Source organism: Nothobranchius furzeri, chromosome 2 (genome assembly GCF_043380555.1).
Source record: "Nothobranchius furzeri strain GRZ-AD chromosome 2, NfurGRZ-RIMD1, whole genome shotgun sequence".
Classification (NCBI taxonomy): domain Eukaryota; kingdom Metazoa; phylum Chordata; class Actinopteri; order Cyprinodontiformes; family Nothobranchiidae; genus Nothobranchius; species Nothobranchius furzeri.
This window is the reverse complement of record NC_091742.1, coordinates 98,133,258-98,149,504: the sequence shown is the minus strand read 5'-3', so window position 1 is coordinate 98,149,504 and position 16,247 is coordinate 98,133,258. Positions and strand designations below refer to the sequence as shown.

Sequence of the window (16,247 nt, the reverse complement as noted above, 5' to 3'; positions counted from 1 at the left end):
AGCATGGTGGCTGACAGCTATGGGGTGTATCTCAGTGTCTGAAATGTCAGCCAACAATGAGCTGCTGACTAGAAAATAATCCAAACGTGAGTGAGAGTGATGGACGTGTGAGAAAAAAGTATACTCTCTACGGTTAGGATGAAGAGATCGCCATGCATCACAAAGCCCATAATCACTCATGTACTGTTTAACTATATTAGTGGATTGCCAATTGCGCTGAGTCCCAGCTGTACTGAGCCAGTCTGTTAAGGAATTCATCCAAAAATTAAAATCACCTCCAAGTATAAGTGGACAGTCCAAGTGTTCGGAGAGTACAGAGAAAAAATTATGAAAGAATGGAGGGTCATCAATATTTGGACAGTATATGCTGACAATACATAAGCTTTGGTTCTGTACAGATATTTTTAACATTATAAATCTACCCTCTGGATCAAAGACTGTGTCCAGTACTGTGAAATTGATGTTTTTGTGTATTAAAATAGCTACACCTCTTTGCCTAGAGTTATAGCAGGCAGAGAACATGCTGGGAAACTCAGGTGTTTTAAGTTCATCTGCGGATGTGGCAGATCTATGAGTCTCTTGTAATAATATTACGTCTGCTTGCACTCTCTTTAGCTGATCAAAAATCTTTAATCTTTTCTCTATGGAGCCAGCTCCATGTACGTTCCATGAGACAAATCTTAGTGCACCCATAGATGTGTGTGTGAGTAGCTAAAATATGACGCCTTCATGTGAATAAGATGGAATAAGTATCTAAATGAATAAAATAGTATGTTATAGGGTTGTCACGGTAACCGGTATAGCGGTAAACCCCGGTAAAAAAGTTGACAATAAAAATAACCGTCCAGTTTTTAAAAAACTATATTATCTCGGTGGGTTTACCGTGGCCGCGGTTTCGGCGCGATGACCCTTACCAGCCACCGTCGCTTCAGCTGAAGTTCCCGCGGCGCGCACACGCACTTTTTAGTTTGCAACGGCACCAAAACTTTGAAGCTGAAATAATGGCCGAAGGAGGAGACGGCAGCGCCCAGGACATCCATCCGCCCTCAAAGAAGACTAAATCGGAAGTATGGGCATATTTGGGATTTCTGAAAAATGCTGAGGGACAGTTAATAGAAGACTGCTATCCCGTTTGCAGAACGTGCAGGAAACAAGTGTCTGCAAAAGGCAGCAACACTTCGAATATAATGGCACATCTGCGTGACCATCACCCACGTCTCTACAGCCAGTGCAAGGTAAGATAACATTAGCATTTTAGCTTAAATGCATGACGTGAGGACTTTTGGTTGAGGGAGAATGCAACGAGTCACTATATACTGCAGTCGCAGCGCCCTCTGCCAGCATTTAAACCGTGTCACGGACACCCTGTTGCTGGATGAAGCATCTTATTTGTTGATGATGAAGAGAAATATACAATTAGTTCCTTGTCATTGATTTGTTTACTTATTCAATGCCATTTATACTTGAACATTTGGATTTGATTACATAGTGTAGTAGTTATTTTAGTAATTTGTTTAAAGTGGCTATTTGTTTTAAATACATATTTTTTAAGGTTGACTTGTACAGTGCTCAAGTCAAGTGTGGACTGGAGTTTTAGATTTTCATTTTGATAATGAAGAAAACAAGTATATGAGAAAACAAGTGGTGTTTCTTTGATTTGTTTACATATTGTTTATGTTTTGAATGTTTGGATTTGTATAATTTAAACCTGCACTGACTACTGTAACATGTTCCAGAAAAATAAGCTATTTGTTCCTTTACTTGTGAAAAGTTGCACTTTTGCTAAGGCTTTGTGTTATTTTAGGTTTAATAAACACTGTTAAACATTTTCAAAACTATTTCAGTTTGTGTAGAACAGGACTATCAATGCTTTCTGAACATATGCAACACCGTTTAAAAAATACCGCGATAATACCGAAAACCGTGATAATTTTGGTCACAATAACCGTGAGGTTAAATTTTCATACCGTGACAACCCTAGTATGTTAATAAATAACAGAAAAGTAAATAATAATAATAATTATAATAATAAAGATCCAACAGTGTTTGTGGTTGTATTATTTGATGCATAAATTATATTTATTGTGCTGTGAATTTAATATATCTGTGTGTGCGTGCGTACGCGTGTGTGTGTGTCGGATCTGACGCAGTGTTGGAAAGTTGTGTGGTTGTGCCGTACAGGTGTAAAGGTGCAGAAGCAGGTAAAAAGGAAGGGAAAGTACAGATACAGGTTAAAAAAGAAGAAAGGACTAAAAAAGAAAAGGTGATAGGGGTGTGAAGTGGTGATGAACAGGTGATCTTATCATCAACAATACGGATTTAGCAGCTGTTTAATCCTGACGTGATCAAACCCAGTGAATCCTGATAAGAATAATAATTGTCTGACCTGATGTTGGGCTAATACAGCCAGTCAGTCACTCCTCGCTCCTTGTAAAGCTTATTGTCCACATAAAGCTTATCCACCGAGATGACAGCTCTCTTCCCATCCTGGATAAACTTTTTTCGCAGCGGAAAGAGGACTCTGTGCCGATCCAGAATTTCCTTCGGGAACTGATCATTGACGCTGAAATCTTTCCCTTTGAGCTCTCTTCCGTGACTTTTAACAAGATCCTTCTGCTTAAAATGTTCAAATTTAGCCACGATGGGACGAGGTCTTCTGCTGTCCCCTCTTTTAGCTCCAAGGCGATGTACCCGGTGAAAGGTGATGTTTTTTACCTTTTCTTCAGGTATCTTCATTTGGGTCTGGAGAAAGTTCTTTATTGTTTGCTCGCAGTTCTTCGCCCCTCCCGCCTGCTCCGGCAGGCCTGCGAACACCAGATTATCCCTCATGCTGCGGGCCTGAAGGTCCAAAACCGTCTCCTTCAGAATCTTTTTGTTCTGGGCGATCCGCGTCATTCCCTCTTCCAGGGAAGAAACGGACTCCCGCAGAGACGCGTTCTCAGCAGCGAGCCGCTCAACCTGTTCCTGGCTGAACTCCAGAGATGTTCGGAGGTTCTGAAACTCCTGGTGAAGAACCTCGAGCAGATGAAGTCGCCCCTCAAATCCCAGAAGCCGTTTATCAATAGAATCTAATAATTCTAATATGTCCTTCCGGGGAGATGAGGCCTCAGGCGAGTCCTGAGGACGGCTCCTCTTGGTCCCAGCAGGTGTTTCAGCCTCAGCTGCTGATTTCTTCGGACCCATGACGAATAACTCAAAAACTTTGTCAATATAATTTAACAAACTTTCTAAATTTCCTTCACTTACCTCCAGATTGAGTGAGTTATACTTACCAGATGATATTTTCGTTGTCAGTAGTTATATTAGGCAAAAATGCATCTAAATTGTTTGTGGATGTTTGCTAACGAGCTGCCATCAGCTTCAAACGCTGCTGTGTCCGGTGATCGGCCGTTAGCGCATGCGCAACTCCCCTCAGCGCATCCGCAATTTTTAGCACAAAGAATACGAATAGAAAACTTCGAACATAGTAATAAATCAGGTAAATTTTTGGCTAGCCAATTAAAAATAAATAAAGAGAAAACTACCATATCTGCTGTTAAAGACTCAACCGGGAATATAGTTAATGACCCTGAAAGAATAAATAACACCTTCAGAGACTTTTACCAAACTTACTCACCACAGATAAACCCATCAGCTAATGAGATCAATGAGTTCCTTGACAGGATAACACTTCCTAAATTATCAGACAGCCAAGTTACAGTCCTGGACTCGCCACTAACATCAGCGGAGCTCCAGGAAGCCCTTAAATCCATGAGTAATAGGAAAGCTCCAGGTCCAGACGGGTTCCCAGTAGAATTCTACAAAGAATTCTGGATCATTCTGGCTCCAACATTTTTCAGAATGGTGAGGGAAATCGAAGAGAGCGGCAGATTACAGCCAAACATGAATTCAGCCAATATTAGTCTCTTGTTCAAACCAGGCAAAGACCCAGCATTTCCTACCAGCTATCGCCCAATTTCCCTTATTAATGTTGATCTCAAAATAATCTGTAAAGCCCTGGCCAAAAGATTAGAGAAGGTAACCCCCTTCATAATACACCCTGACCAAACTGGTTTCATTAAGGGTAGACAGTTCAGTTCAATTCAATTCAAGTTTATTTATATAGCGCCAAATCACGACAAGAGTCGTCTCAAGGCACTTCACATAATAAACATTCCAATTCACACAAACTCACGTAGATTACTTAATTTGATAGATTTCTCTTACAGTAGAAACATAGAAACTCGTATATTATCTCTAGGTGCAGAAAAGGCTTTTGATAGAGTTAACTGGAAGTTCTTATTTGCAACTTTACATAAGTTTGGCTTTGGGAACTTCTTCATAAATTGGCTACAAACATTATACAGTTCACCAACAGCACGTGTCAGGATGAATGACCAAATATCAGCTAGCTTCTGTCTTCAGAGGGGGACCAGGCAGGGATGCCCACTCTCCCCCTCACTATTTTCTATCTTTATCGAACCACTAGCAGCAGCAATTAGGCAAACAACAGATATTAAAGGGATAAAGTGTGAGAAAATAGAACATAAGATCAGTCTTTATGCAGATGATGTTTTACTCTTTCTCCAGAATTCTCAATCCTCTCTCTTGCAAGCAATAGAACTGATAAACTCTTTTTCCAGAGTTTCAGATTACTCTATAAACTGGTTAAAATCCACAGTTCTACCAATTAATTTCTCATTTGTCAATTTGCTTAATACACAATTGGAGTCAGGGAATATCACATACCTGGGAATTAATATCTCTCCCAAGTTAGCAGATCTAACCAAACTAAACTACATCCCACTTTTAAGGAAAGTGGAAGATGATCTTGCAAGATGGAAATCCTTACCAATATCACTCATGGGGAGAGTGGCTACAATTAAAATGATGGTCTTACCCAGAATAAATTACTTATTCTCGATGATCCCAAACAAACCACCAGCTGACTGGTTTAAATCTCTGGACTCCTCAATTACTAAATTCCTTTGGCAGGATAAACCTCCACGAATTAGCTTAAAAACGCTTCAGAAGACCAAAGACAGAGGAGGACTGGATCTACCCAACTTTTATTATTATTTCTTAGCCAACAGGCTGCAATATATACCAAGATTGTTGCAAGATAACCCACTAGATGAGTCCTGGTTAGATATAGAACAGACACTTTGCAATACGATAGAGCTTTCAGACTTACCATTTATTAGCTCAAGCATAAGAAAACATGAAAGCTTCAAAAGTATTAGTATCAGCACCTCTCTGACAGCATGGTGGGAGTATCTTAAAATGACCGAGTCTTCACTAGTACCATGCAGACGCACACCTGTCTGGAATAATCCTGACATTTTGCAAAATAACAAAATGATGAACCTTCCAGACTGGAAAAATTAAGGAATCCTATACCTGGAACACATATATGAAGGATTGGACTTCATTCCATTTAATCAAATAGTCTCCCAATTTGGAATGGATAAGAATAGCTTTTTAGAATATCACCAAATTAAATCTGTAGTCAAACAAAAATTTAAGCTCAATAAAATAGAATTACAAACACCACCAAGGGTATTAGACTTCTATAATCTCAAACCCCCCAAACTACTGTCTAAAGTATATAAGACACTGTCCAAAATAGACGATAAAATTGCAATCCCTATTGAAAAATGGGAGGTGGATCTATCAGTTAGCTTTGACCAGGACTTCTGGTCCCAAACTAATGATCAGACACCCCAATTTACAATTAATTCAGTACAAAATTCTACACAGAGTACACTATACAGGTCATCAGATGTTCAAGATGGGGTTTATGTCGTCTGACACCTGTACACACTGCACAAACAACATTCCTGACAATTAAATTCATGCACTGTGGTCCTGCCCACCTGTCCAAGAATTTTGGGGTAGAGTATGTGAGGATCTGTCAAAATGTCTGAAATGTCATATCCCAACTTCCCCCTCTCTTTGTTTACTGGGAAAGCTGGACGATGTCCCGATTGAAACATCTTTGGTTCACGTGGTTCTGACTGCCATATGCATCGCTAAGAAAACTATCCTCTTGAATTGGAAAAATAGAGAAACTCTCTGCATTAACCAGTATAGAAATCTTTTGTTAGATCATATTGCACTTGATATAGCCTCTGCTTCCACTTCAGATGAATCTCTCTGGGCTCCTTTGATCGGTTCCATCACATAGCGAGGGTGGGGTGCTGTTGATGTTGTCCTATGGGATGGTGTGGGTGGGGGGATGTGGGGTCTGAGTTTGGAGTATCCGGATGTTCCCTGGAGGTGGGTTCACTGGGGGGTGTCTGGGACTGGGGGGCCATTGCCCCCCTCTGGAGGTGCTTGGGTTGTCTCGGGGGTTGGACTACTGGCAGTTGTGAGTGGGGCCCCTTGGGGGGCTTGGCGGCGGCCATGGGTCACTGCCTGGCGGCTGCAATGACCCTGGGCGGGTCTGGGTGGGGGCCTGGGGGCTCGGGGTTTGGGGGTGGCCGGGCCCGTGTGGGGATCTGGGCGGGGCCTTGGGGGTTGGGTCCTGACATGTATGCTGCCGGGAAGAAGGCAGGAACACGCAGCAGTGCCTGGTCCGGGTTCAGGGGCCTCAAGTAGACCTTGGCTCCTCTGCCGTTCCATCACAGGGGAGGGGGAGGTTCAGGAGGGGGAGGACCCAACCTTACCTGGATGTCCCATGTCTTATATATTCTGGAAGTTGTGCATATGCAGGGATGGGCATAGATATTCTGCTGGGGTGCGGCTGGGTTGGTGCCCTCGGACTCCGTGAGGCTCTGTAATGCTGCTGCTTTGGGCCCTGGCAGGATGGGCTGGGGTCTCCATGCCCTGGGTGGCAGTTTGACAACAGAGGTGCCTATTGGGGCCAGTAGGGAAGCTGGCTCCCTGGAGGGCTAAGCCCAACCAGCCATTCCTCCCCATCCCCGCATATTTCTCTCCTCCTGCTCCCTCACATCATCACACAAACATACACATAGGACCTTGGGGGGTGGGCAAGTCAGGGAGTGCGGGTATGGACCCCATTTCCGCATCCCTGTGGCAACCTGCCCCCCAATTTTATTTGCACCTTATACACTTCCACTGACGACATTCCACACAAACACACACTTAGGGCCGTGGGAGTGAGCACAGTCAACGGCATTTGGCAGGGGGATATTTCAGCCTCCTCCCGGGTGCCGGTGCCCACTTCCAATTTTAAACCGCACTTAGACACTGATGGCTGAGGGTGTAAGTGGGGTGGTGCGGTGGCACCAGCTGGCATAGGCCGGATGATGCCCACACTGCCCACTCACCACAGCCATGGAATACACCTCATGATCACACAACACTATATTGGAGCAGGCGGAGGGAGACTAGGGGTCTTTGCCACCTCTGTTGTTGCTAGGCCTCCTGGGGCTGGAGGCTAGGAGGGAGATCTGGCCATCTGGTTGGGGTCTGGGGTGGTGGGTTGCTGTGCTCAGCGTTGGGCGGGGGAGCTTGCTTATCAGCACCCCAGCAGAAAGGGTCAAACTCTGGTTACCGGTGAAGGTTGTACCCAGTGTGCAGCAGTACCGGGACCAGAGTGAATAGGGTGTGTATGGGGAGAATGAGTGGGTGTCTGGCGTGCATTTTTGTAAGTCTTGGGTTTTATGTGCATGTGTGAGCATGAGGGAGGGAGTGTGTGACTGTGTTTGTGTATGATTGTATATGTTAGGCGGGGCCTTTGACTCCTCCCCTCTCCTGGAACCTCTCTTGATGATATAGATCTTTGTCCCCCCCTCCCCCTGCCAAACCTGGTGTGAGGGGTTGTGTCATGGTCTGCCTGAGTGTTCGTGGCAACCGGGTCTGGGGGTTTAAGATTTGGCATCTGCCTGATAGATCCCGGTGGCTGCCTGGTGGGGTCTGGGTCCCTGGGCTCTGTTGGGTCCCCGGCGGGGGTGGTCGCCCCTGGGTCCCGGGCTCGGCCAGCTAGGGGGTGGGAGGCTGCGGGCGGGCCTGTGGGCTTGCCGCTGATATCTCCCGGGACTCTGCCGGCTGCTGGTTGTGGCCCCCCGGGGCGATCCTCTGTGCCTCTCGGGGGGGACGGGGGCCTTCCTGGTTGCAGTCTCCTTGGGGTTCCTGTGTTTTGGGGCAGCGCCTGGATCTCTGGGACTTGGAGCTCCCCCCGTCTCCTGCGCATCTTTGGGGGGCGGATCTGTGGTCCCTCACACTCTCTGTTGGACGCTCCTATAGAGAAACCTTACATAAACAAGCGCGTGTACACACACAGGTGCTCACATGGTGCTCTCAAAAGTATGGGCTTGGGAACGTTAAACACAGGTCTTTAGACTATGGTGGGCACTTAATGCACTGTGATTTATTATCGTGATTCTTCAGTTAAGCAATGTTGATTATATATTTTTTTCATCAAGTTGACGCAGTGATAGCTAGATCTTGTTGTAATGTTGTTGTGTCCCTTTTTTTTTGTCTTTTTCTGCAGGTCTAGAAGCAGACTCTTGTTCATTGTTTATTTTTGTGGAACCCCCCCCCCCCCCCTCCTCCTCTCTCCCCACCTTTTCTTTTCCTTTCTCTTTCACCTCTGTCTCCGTGTCTGGTCGGAATTACAATGCATTCAACAACAATAACAAAGTTTTAAGTATCAGGCGTGACATTAAAAGCAAACGCTTTGATGCTCCACCTGAGAGTAAATCTGTAAGGCTTCTCACCAGCATTCAGACATCAATTCTGCTTGCTTCACAGCCAGACAGGACACGTTAAAAAAAAAAAGATGTTTATTCCCTTGCTTAAAAATTGGTATTTAGCTACTTTCATTTTCTGAGGAAATAAACCAGTTTGGAAGGATAAGTTAAATAGATAAGTTAATGGTTTTAGAATACCATCAATAACTCTTTTAACCAACACCATATCAATACCGTCACAATCAGTGGAGACTTTGTGGTTACATTTATCAACACCTGATTTAACTTCCAACTCGTCCACTGCTGAGAGGAAGATTGAGTCGGGGTAGTTTGTTTTTATCAATGGTTCACTTATTGTCTGTCTTTTTTGGCTTGGTATATTTGCTGCTAGCTCTGGGCCTACATTCACAAAATATTCACTCATTCTATTAACCACTTTTACTTCATCATAAATATCACTTTGATTATCAGTAAAGTATTCAGGGTATAGTATTTTCTTTGTCCCACCATTCCTTAATTTGTTTAGTATATCCCAGATACCTTTTAAGTTATTCTTATTTTCATTTAGGATTTTTCTGTACTATGTCCTTTACTAGTCCTTATTTCAGTTAATTCATTTTTGTAAACTTTATGTCTGGTGTCAGCTTCCTTAGTTCGTAGTTTAATAAAAATCCTATAAAGACAATTTTTCTTTTTACAAGCATTTTGTAATCTTTTAGTTAGCCATGGGAGATTTTTATACTTATGACTTGTATTAATGACCTTGACTGGACAATTCTTATTGTAAAGTGTCTTAAATATGTCAATAAATTTACTATATGCCATGTCAACGTCATCTTCCCTATAGACTACATCCCAGTCTTGGGACATCAATTCCTCTTTAAATGCAGCAATTAAATTGTGTGTCCGTAATCTCTTATAGGTCTCTTTCCCTGATTTCCTTTGACACCTACTTTCTTTAATTCCATTTCTGATGTCAAAATATACAAATTTAGGTAAGTGGTCACTAATATCATTTATTAGTGTGCCACCTGCCATATTTTTTTCAACACAATTTGTAAAAATACTGTCAATCAAGGTTGCACGTTGTGTCGTAATTCTCGTTGGTCTTGTGATCTTCGGGAACAGGGATAAGCTATACGTTGTTGGTCTTTCTTCTGTTAGACCAAGCACGGGTACGGAGAAGATGGAGTTAAACACCTTTTGAGTTGGCAGAATGTGGAGACAAATGATCAGAAGTCCAGTCACTGTTTTCACCGCTCATGAGGGGGAGAGCCTTTGCAACATACAGCAGGTCCCGCGACCTGCTCCCGTCAGTTGCTTCGGACAGACTCTCGCCGTTCTGCTGAAACGGCTGATTTTTATTGAAAAGCACAGGAATGTAACATACGCAGTTTGCCATACACACACGTAATTCTGCCATCTGCACCTGTAGACGCACGTCAGCTAATAGCCTTGTTAATGAAAGACCAATTCATCCCAAGGACATGCAACCTTGAGATGACCAGGACACATCCTGCAACATCCTTTGCTAACAAAGACAGTTGTTCTTGTATTGAGGAACTGAAGGAAGGAACACTTTCACTCCCTTTTGGAGTTCCTGCAGCTGTTTAGAGCTCATGCAGGAGAGAAGCACAGAGAGGCCTTTGATATTATAACATGATTCCATAATGAAAAAAGTATCATATAACAATGAATAATAAAAGAGCTTATATGAGAGTTACATATATTTTCAACGTCATGTCTACGAAATCTTCAGTCTGTTTTTGCAGTTTTGACTTCATGAGATCAATGTTAAAGTCCCCACAGATGAAAATATCCTTTTGGCCAATTTTTGAGTACATTTTCTCTATCCAGCTTTTAAACTTATCCATATCCGATCCTAGGGCTCTATATACAGCTAACTAGTATATTCACTCTATTTTCCATTATTATCTCAATTGTTAAACTTTCCATTACTTTGTCTAGTGTCATTGTCATTTTTGGTAACATTTTACTTCTTAAATTTCTGTCAACATACAGAGCTACCCCGCCTCCTTTTTTACACTTTCTATTCTGAATGTACATCTCATACCCATCTAAATCAAAATCTGAGTCTTTTTCACCGTTGATCCGTGTCTGATATGCAGGGTATCCGCGGGTCCTTAAAAAGTCTTAAAAAGTCTTAAATTTGCTTTTCCAAATTTAAGGCCTTAAAAGTCCTTAAAAATGACAAATAATCCTTAAATACAGTTTCCAAAGGTCTTAAATTACCAAAGACCCAATAAACATGATTATTTTATTCTTTAAAATGTTCGTGAATTTATAGTTAGTGTTCAGCTTTTTTTGTGTGTGATATTGGCGTAAGCGGAAACGTACACATTCAGTTGGGGGGGGGCTATTTTTAGATGAGCACATTAGCTGGTTAAGCTAGCGGGAGTTTGCGCCATGGGGAAGTGCAAGTTTAATGTTAACTGGATGGCTAATCCCACGTTCGCGACGTGGTTAGCGCCGGTTCCGGGCAATAACTGCGAGGCCCGCTGTACTCTGTGCAAAAAGCTCTTTAAACTCGGTTCCATGGGAATTAAAGCTGTGGAGTCGCATATGCACAGCGAGAAGCACAAAGCCGCAGCCAAAACCCGCGAACAGACGAATGCAATTTCTCAGTTCTGCACCGTGTCACCGGTTTCCCCGGCTTCAGAATCTCCGAACTCAGCAGCGACCGCATCAGCATCGGACCTCAGGGGGATTTTTGGATCCACTGCAACTCTTCAGGCAGAGGTGCTGTGGTGCCTGCACAGCGTAACAAGACACCAATCTTACGGCGCTAATGAGGGAGTCGGAGATATATTTAGAGCTATGTTTCCCGACTCAGAAATTGCTAAAAACTTTACGTGTGGTAAAGACAAAACAGCATATGTAGTCAAATTTGGTTTGGCTCCCCACATCATCAAACTCCTTATGGCCGATGTCAACAGAGGCAGTTTTACTTTGATGTTTGATGAAACCCTCAACCAGATAACCAAAACAAAGCAAATGGATCTGCATGTTCGTTACTGGAAAGAGGATCAAGTCCAGTCCAGGTACCTAGGATCACAGTTCATGGGCCATGGAACAGCTAAGGATTTACTACACCACTTTAAAGTAAGTAACAAGCCAACACTAGTAAAACACATGTAGCCAATTTTGTCAGAAAATTATGGGTAATTATTGCAATTGTGTTGCTGTAATCCATAAATGGGAATACATTTTATTTTTCAACTAGAATTTTTTTTTATTTGAAAAAAATAATTCAATAATATGACTTTTTCAGTGGAGCAGTTCAAAGTTTTTCTTGTTTTGATACATTGCCCAGCCTAATGCTCAGTTTTTTCCTCAGGAATGCTCTCAGCAGCTGGATTTGAAAAAGCTGCTTTCAGTCTCCATGGATGGGCCCAATGTAAACTGGAAGTTTTTGGAGTTGCTTCAAGAAGAACTGCGTGAGCAGTATGAGGGGAGACAGCTGATTGTGGTTGGGAGCTGTGGCCTTCACACTCTACATAATGCCTGCAAAGGCGGTTTCTCTGTGTGGCAGCTAGAGAAAGTTTTGAAAGCCATGCATGTTCTCTTCCATAATGTGCCAGCTAGGAGAGAGGACTTCATAACTTTGACAGCTTCTGCAAAGTTTCCACTTGCATTCTGTAGCCACAGATGGCTTGAAAACTTACCAGTAGCAGAGAGAGCCTTGGAGATGTGGGCATCTTTGACCATGTACCTGGATGCAGTCAGAACGAGGAAGCTACCAAATCCAGGAACTGCATCTTTTGACACACTTGAAACTGCTCAGAAAGACCCCCTTATCCTTGCAAAGCTACATTTCTACATTGCTGTTACCAGGACTTTCGCTCCTTTCTTGACAAGATATCAAACTGATGAACCAGTGATGCCATTCTTGGCCACAGACTTGGCAGAGTTGATGAAGGTAATAACATCCTAACACCAGACAGTTTGATGTTGCAAATTTATGTTGATTTGTATAATTCTGTATGCTTGTCAACATATTTATGCATACACTGTCCTCTTTTTACTGTTTTACATTTGAAAATGAATAATAGTCACATATGATTTAAAAAAAAATATGTATATTTGTGTTGTGTTTAGATTTGTCAAAAAAAAATTTACCCATTTTGTTTTGTTTTTCTCAGAGTGTGCTAAGGCGTTTTGTCAAGAGAGAAATCCTGAAGGATATCAGTCCACTGCAGCTGGTCAAACTGGATGTTGGTGACAAGAATAACTGGGTCCCACTGCAAGATGTCACCCTAGGTTTGGGTGCAGAGTCAGTTCTTAAGGTAATGTTCCACCTTTAACCCTGCCAATGTCTTTATGGGTGACCCCGTGAGGAAAGTTGACCATTGAGCAGGATTGATGGTTTATCCCTTGAGGTCCACGTGGCAGGGGTGAGGTGGTGCTCACTCCTCACCCCTGCCACATGGACCCAAGGGATAAACCATCAACCCTGCTCAATGGTCAACTTTCCTTGCGGGGTCACACCCATTAGGATAGTGGGAGGGTTAATTCAATAGTGATGAATATTGTTGGCTGTTATAATGGGTAACTTGGTCTTATTACATTCCATTCTGTCAGGAACTTCAGCAACAAAAAAAGATAGGGGAGCTTACTGTCCTGGAGTTCAGGAAAGACTGCATCAAGATGCTGTCCACCATCATTCAGAAAGTGCAAGACAAGAGTCCATTAAAGTACCCCCCTGTTAGGCAGGTTGCCTGTTTGGATCCCAGGAGGATGTATTCTGACCCAGACTGGTGCCAGAAAAACATGACTAACCTGGTGCAGAGGTTTCTGCAAAACCAGCAGTTATCAGGAGGTGTCTCTGCTGGTAGGAGAGAATACAGCAGTTCAGTTTGTTTATGTAAAAATATATGAAGAAAATTAATTTTGCAGATACATGTTAAATATATCAGACATAAGGTGCAATCAGTCTCACAAAAACTCTTGCTTGCAGCTTTAATGTATACAATCAAAATACATTAAGTCATTTTTTTATCACTGTTTTTTTGCAGGTGATGTAATTGTCCAGCAGTTTACTGAGGTCTTATCAGTTGGAGCGAGAAGTGAGACCTTTCTCTCCTACAGACCCACAGAGTGTAGACTGGATGTATTTCTCAATGGCGTCCTGAGCCAATGCTATCAGGAGCTATTGGAGTTTAGCAAGAAACTACTACTTCTGTCCCATGGACAAGCAACAGTGGAGAGAGGATTCTCTGTAAACAAAGAGGTGGAGACCTACAATATGCAGGAAGACACAATGATTGCTCAGCGACTGGTCTGTGATTATGTCACTGTCTCTGGGGGGGTCTTCAATGTCCCTATGTCAAAGGAGCTACTTGCGTCGGCTGCATCAGCAAGGTCCAGATACAGAGTGCATCTAGATGAGCAAAAGAGGAAGAAAATCACTGATCGCGAGGCACAGAAGCGAAAATCTGCAGAAGAAGCCATTGAGGAGCTTAGGAAAAAGAAGCAAATTCTGCTGCAAGTGTCCAACAGCCTACATAGAGATGCTGATAAACTTGCAGAAGATGCTGAAGGGAAGAGTGGAAGCTTGATGGCCCAGCTCATCACAAAGTCAAACACGCTGAGGAAGAGATACAGAGAAAAAATGTATGAACTAGAACAGGTGGAAACTGAACTGAAGACCAAGACTGAAGAACTCAGATCTATTCCATAACTGAGAAAAGAGAAGGACCATTTACTTATATTTAGTATTCAATACATGGTACTTGTATTCATTTTACACATTCATGTAAACTCAGTTTATTTAAATACGGATATTCACAGTATTTAACTCAGAGTTGTTAGTACTGCATTTTGTTTTTGGAAAATATATGCACAGATTCTCTTATCTCGATGTTTGTGTTATTTTTCATCACGTTCAGTTCCAATAAAGGTTTGGCCAGAACTATTTGTAAGGTCGTACTCGTCACATTATGTTTTTTAGTCTTGAATGTAAGGTCTTAAATTTGGTCAAAGTGGCCTTAAAAAAGGTCTTAAAAAGTCTTAAATTTGGCTCCCTTAAACCTGCAGATACCCTGGATATGGCTATAATCCTAAAAGGAGTTTTAAACTTATTTAGAAAAGCCTTTATGCTGTCTAAGTTTGCATAGAGCCTTCTACTACCGTAAATCCTCTAATACAGGCCGGTATTCAATTAAAGGCCGGGTCTCCAATTTTGTCCGGTGTTGGAGTCTGCGGAGGTGAATAATGGCCGGTCTCTTATTGTGGCCGGGTGGAATGTGGTAATAAGCAAGTACGGGGGCGGTTGTGTCATCGTCTCACTTTTGATTTGCCAGTGATAGACTGCGAGGGTAACTTTAACCGTGCAGAGACGAAGGGGAGGCGAAAGTTTGATGTCAAGTTCTACGAGAACGTGCGCTGCAGAACACTGGGGAGCAGTAGGGGTTGTATGAACTAGTCGACTTCACTATAGTGACTTGTTATGCCTGTCATCGACTAGTCGCTGTCACGTGATAATGACCGACAAGATGCAGCCCTCGGAAAAGACAGCAGCCTGCTGTCAGCAGGTGACAAGCTCCTGCGCTCGGGGGGGCAACGCGCTGTGCCAGAGCGTCGGTACTGACACGCGATCGTTCATGTCGGTTCATTTCCTTTAATGTTTTCTGTCTTTTATTTGCGCCTGATGCGTTTCGCTGTGGAGCGAGGCGCATCACCTTGTCCTCCGGTGATGCACCGATCACTGATGCGGCCACCAAGCAGCGAGCACTCCGCTGTTTTTGCGGTTGGTAGATCTTTTAGAACTGCAGTTCAAAGGTAACTCATAAGGTGAATATATATGAACCCAGGTAGCAGTTTTTCTTTAGGATTGAGAGGAGATGCAGGAAGATAATAAACAGACAGGACAGAAAAATAGTCAAATAAAAAGTTTGTTTTTGTACCTGGTGGTTGCAACAAACAGACACCATTGAAGGTAATCAGAAGTGAGGAACAGAAAATGAAATAATTATTTTAATGTTTAGAGCAGCAGGAACTCTGAGAGGCTGCAGGCGCATCAGTGAGTTTGCAGCCGCTGCGCAGGGGGAGGGGGGAGAGGGCTGAAGCAGAAACTACCGTTGTTAAAAGAAATGTGTTTAACTTTGAAAATGTGGGCGCAATTTTAATTGTCAAAAACTCCAGCGAACCATTAGTTCATTTTGCTCAAATAGAAATAGAGGCCTGCCTCTAATTATGGTCCTCCTTCCAATAAAGGCCTGGAGCTTAATGAACTTGAGTCAAATACAGGCCCGGGCCTGTATTAGAGGACTTACGGTATTAATGTAGATTACTAATAAAGATTGATCTGTCTTCATTTGTTCATTTAGCTGTAGTTCCCTATAATAAAAACACTGTTTACATGACTAAAGTAATTAATGACAGGGTCTATGTCATCTAAATTATTTTGTTGTTGACGCTCGGTGATTACAAATGTTTCCAGTTCTGTTTGATTCAGCGTATTCATAATCCAATCTCCATCTTTAGATGAAAGATTCATGTATATATATATATATATATATATATATATATATATATATATATATATATATATATTAATGCTGGGCGATATGATGATTTTAGACCATTTTA

At 42.6% G+C, this 16,247-nt stretch overlaps 1 protein-coding gene across 1 annotated transcript; it reads left to right on the top strand.

Annotated features, from left to right (window-relative positions):
* The first annotated feature begins 8,266 nt into the window (after nt 1-8,266).
* Nucleotides 8,267-14,568, top strand: LOC107381136 (uncharacterized). Its single transcript, XM_070548441.1, has 5 exons — nt 8,267-11,759; nt 11,995-12,576; nt 12,800-12,943; nt 13,239-13,488; nt 13,673-14,568. Exons 1-5 carry the CDS (start codon nt 11,064-11,066, stop codon nt 14,335-14,337), a joined length of 2,337 nt encoding a protein of 778 aa, XP_070404542.1. The 5' UTR covers nt 8,267-11,063; the 3' UTR covers nt 14,338-14,568.
* The last annotated feature ends 1,679 nt before the right edge of the window (nt 14,569-16,247 follow it).

What these genes read in the sequence shown, in the direction of transcription:
- LOC107381136 (XM_070548441.1), top strand. Translation starts at nt 11,064, where the DNA reads ATGGGGAAGTGCAAGTTTAATGTTAACTGGATGGCTAATCCCACGTTC. An exon ending in GTGCAGAGTCAGTTCTTAAG is followed by an intron (nt 12,944 to 13,238) that starts GTAATGTTCCAC and finishes CCATTCTGTCAG; the next exon opens with GAACTTCAGCAACAAAAAAA. An exon ending in ATCAGGAGGTGTCTCTGCTG is followed by an intron (nt 13,489 to 13,672) that starts GTAGGAGAGAAT and finishes GTTTTTTTGCAG; the next exon opens with GTGATGTAATTGTCCAGCAG.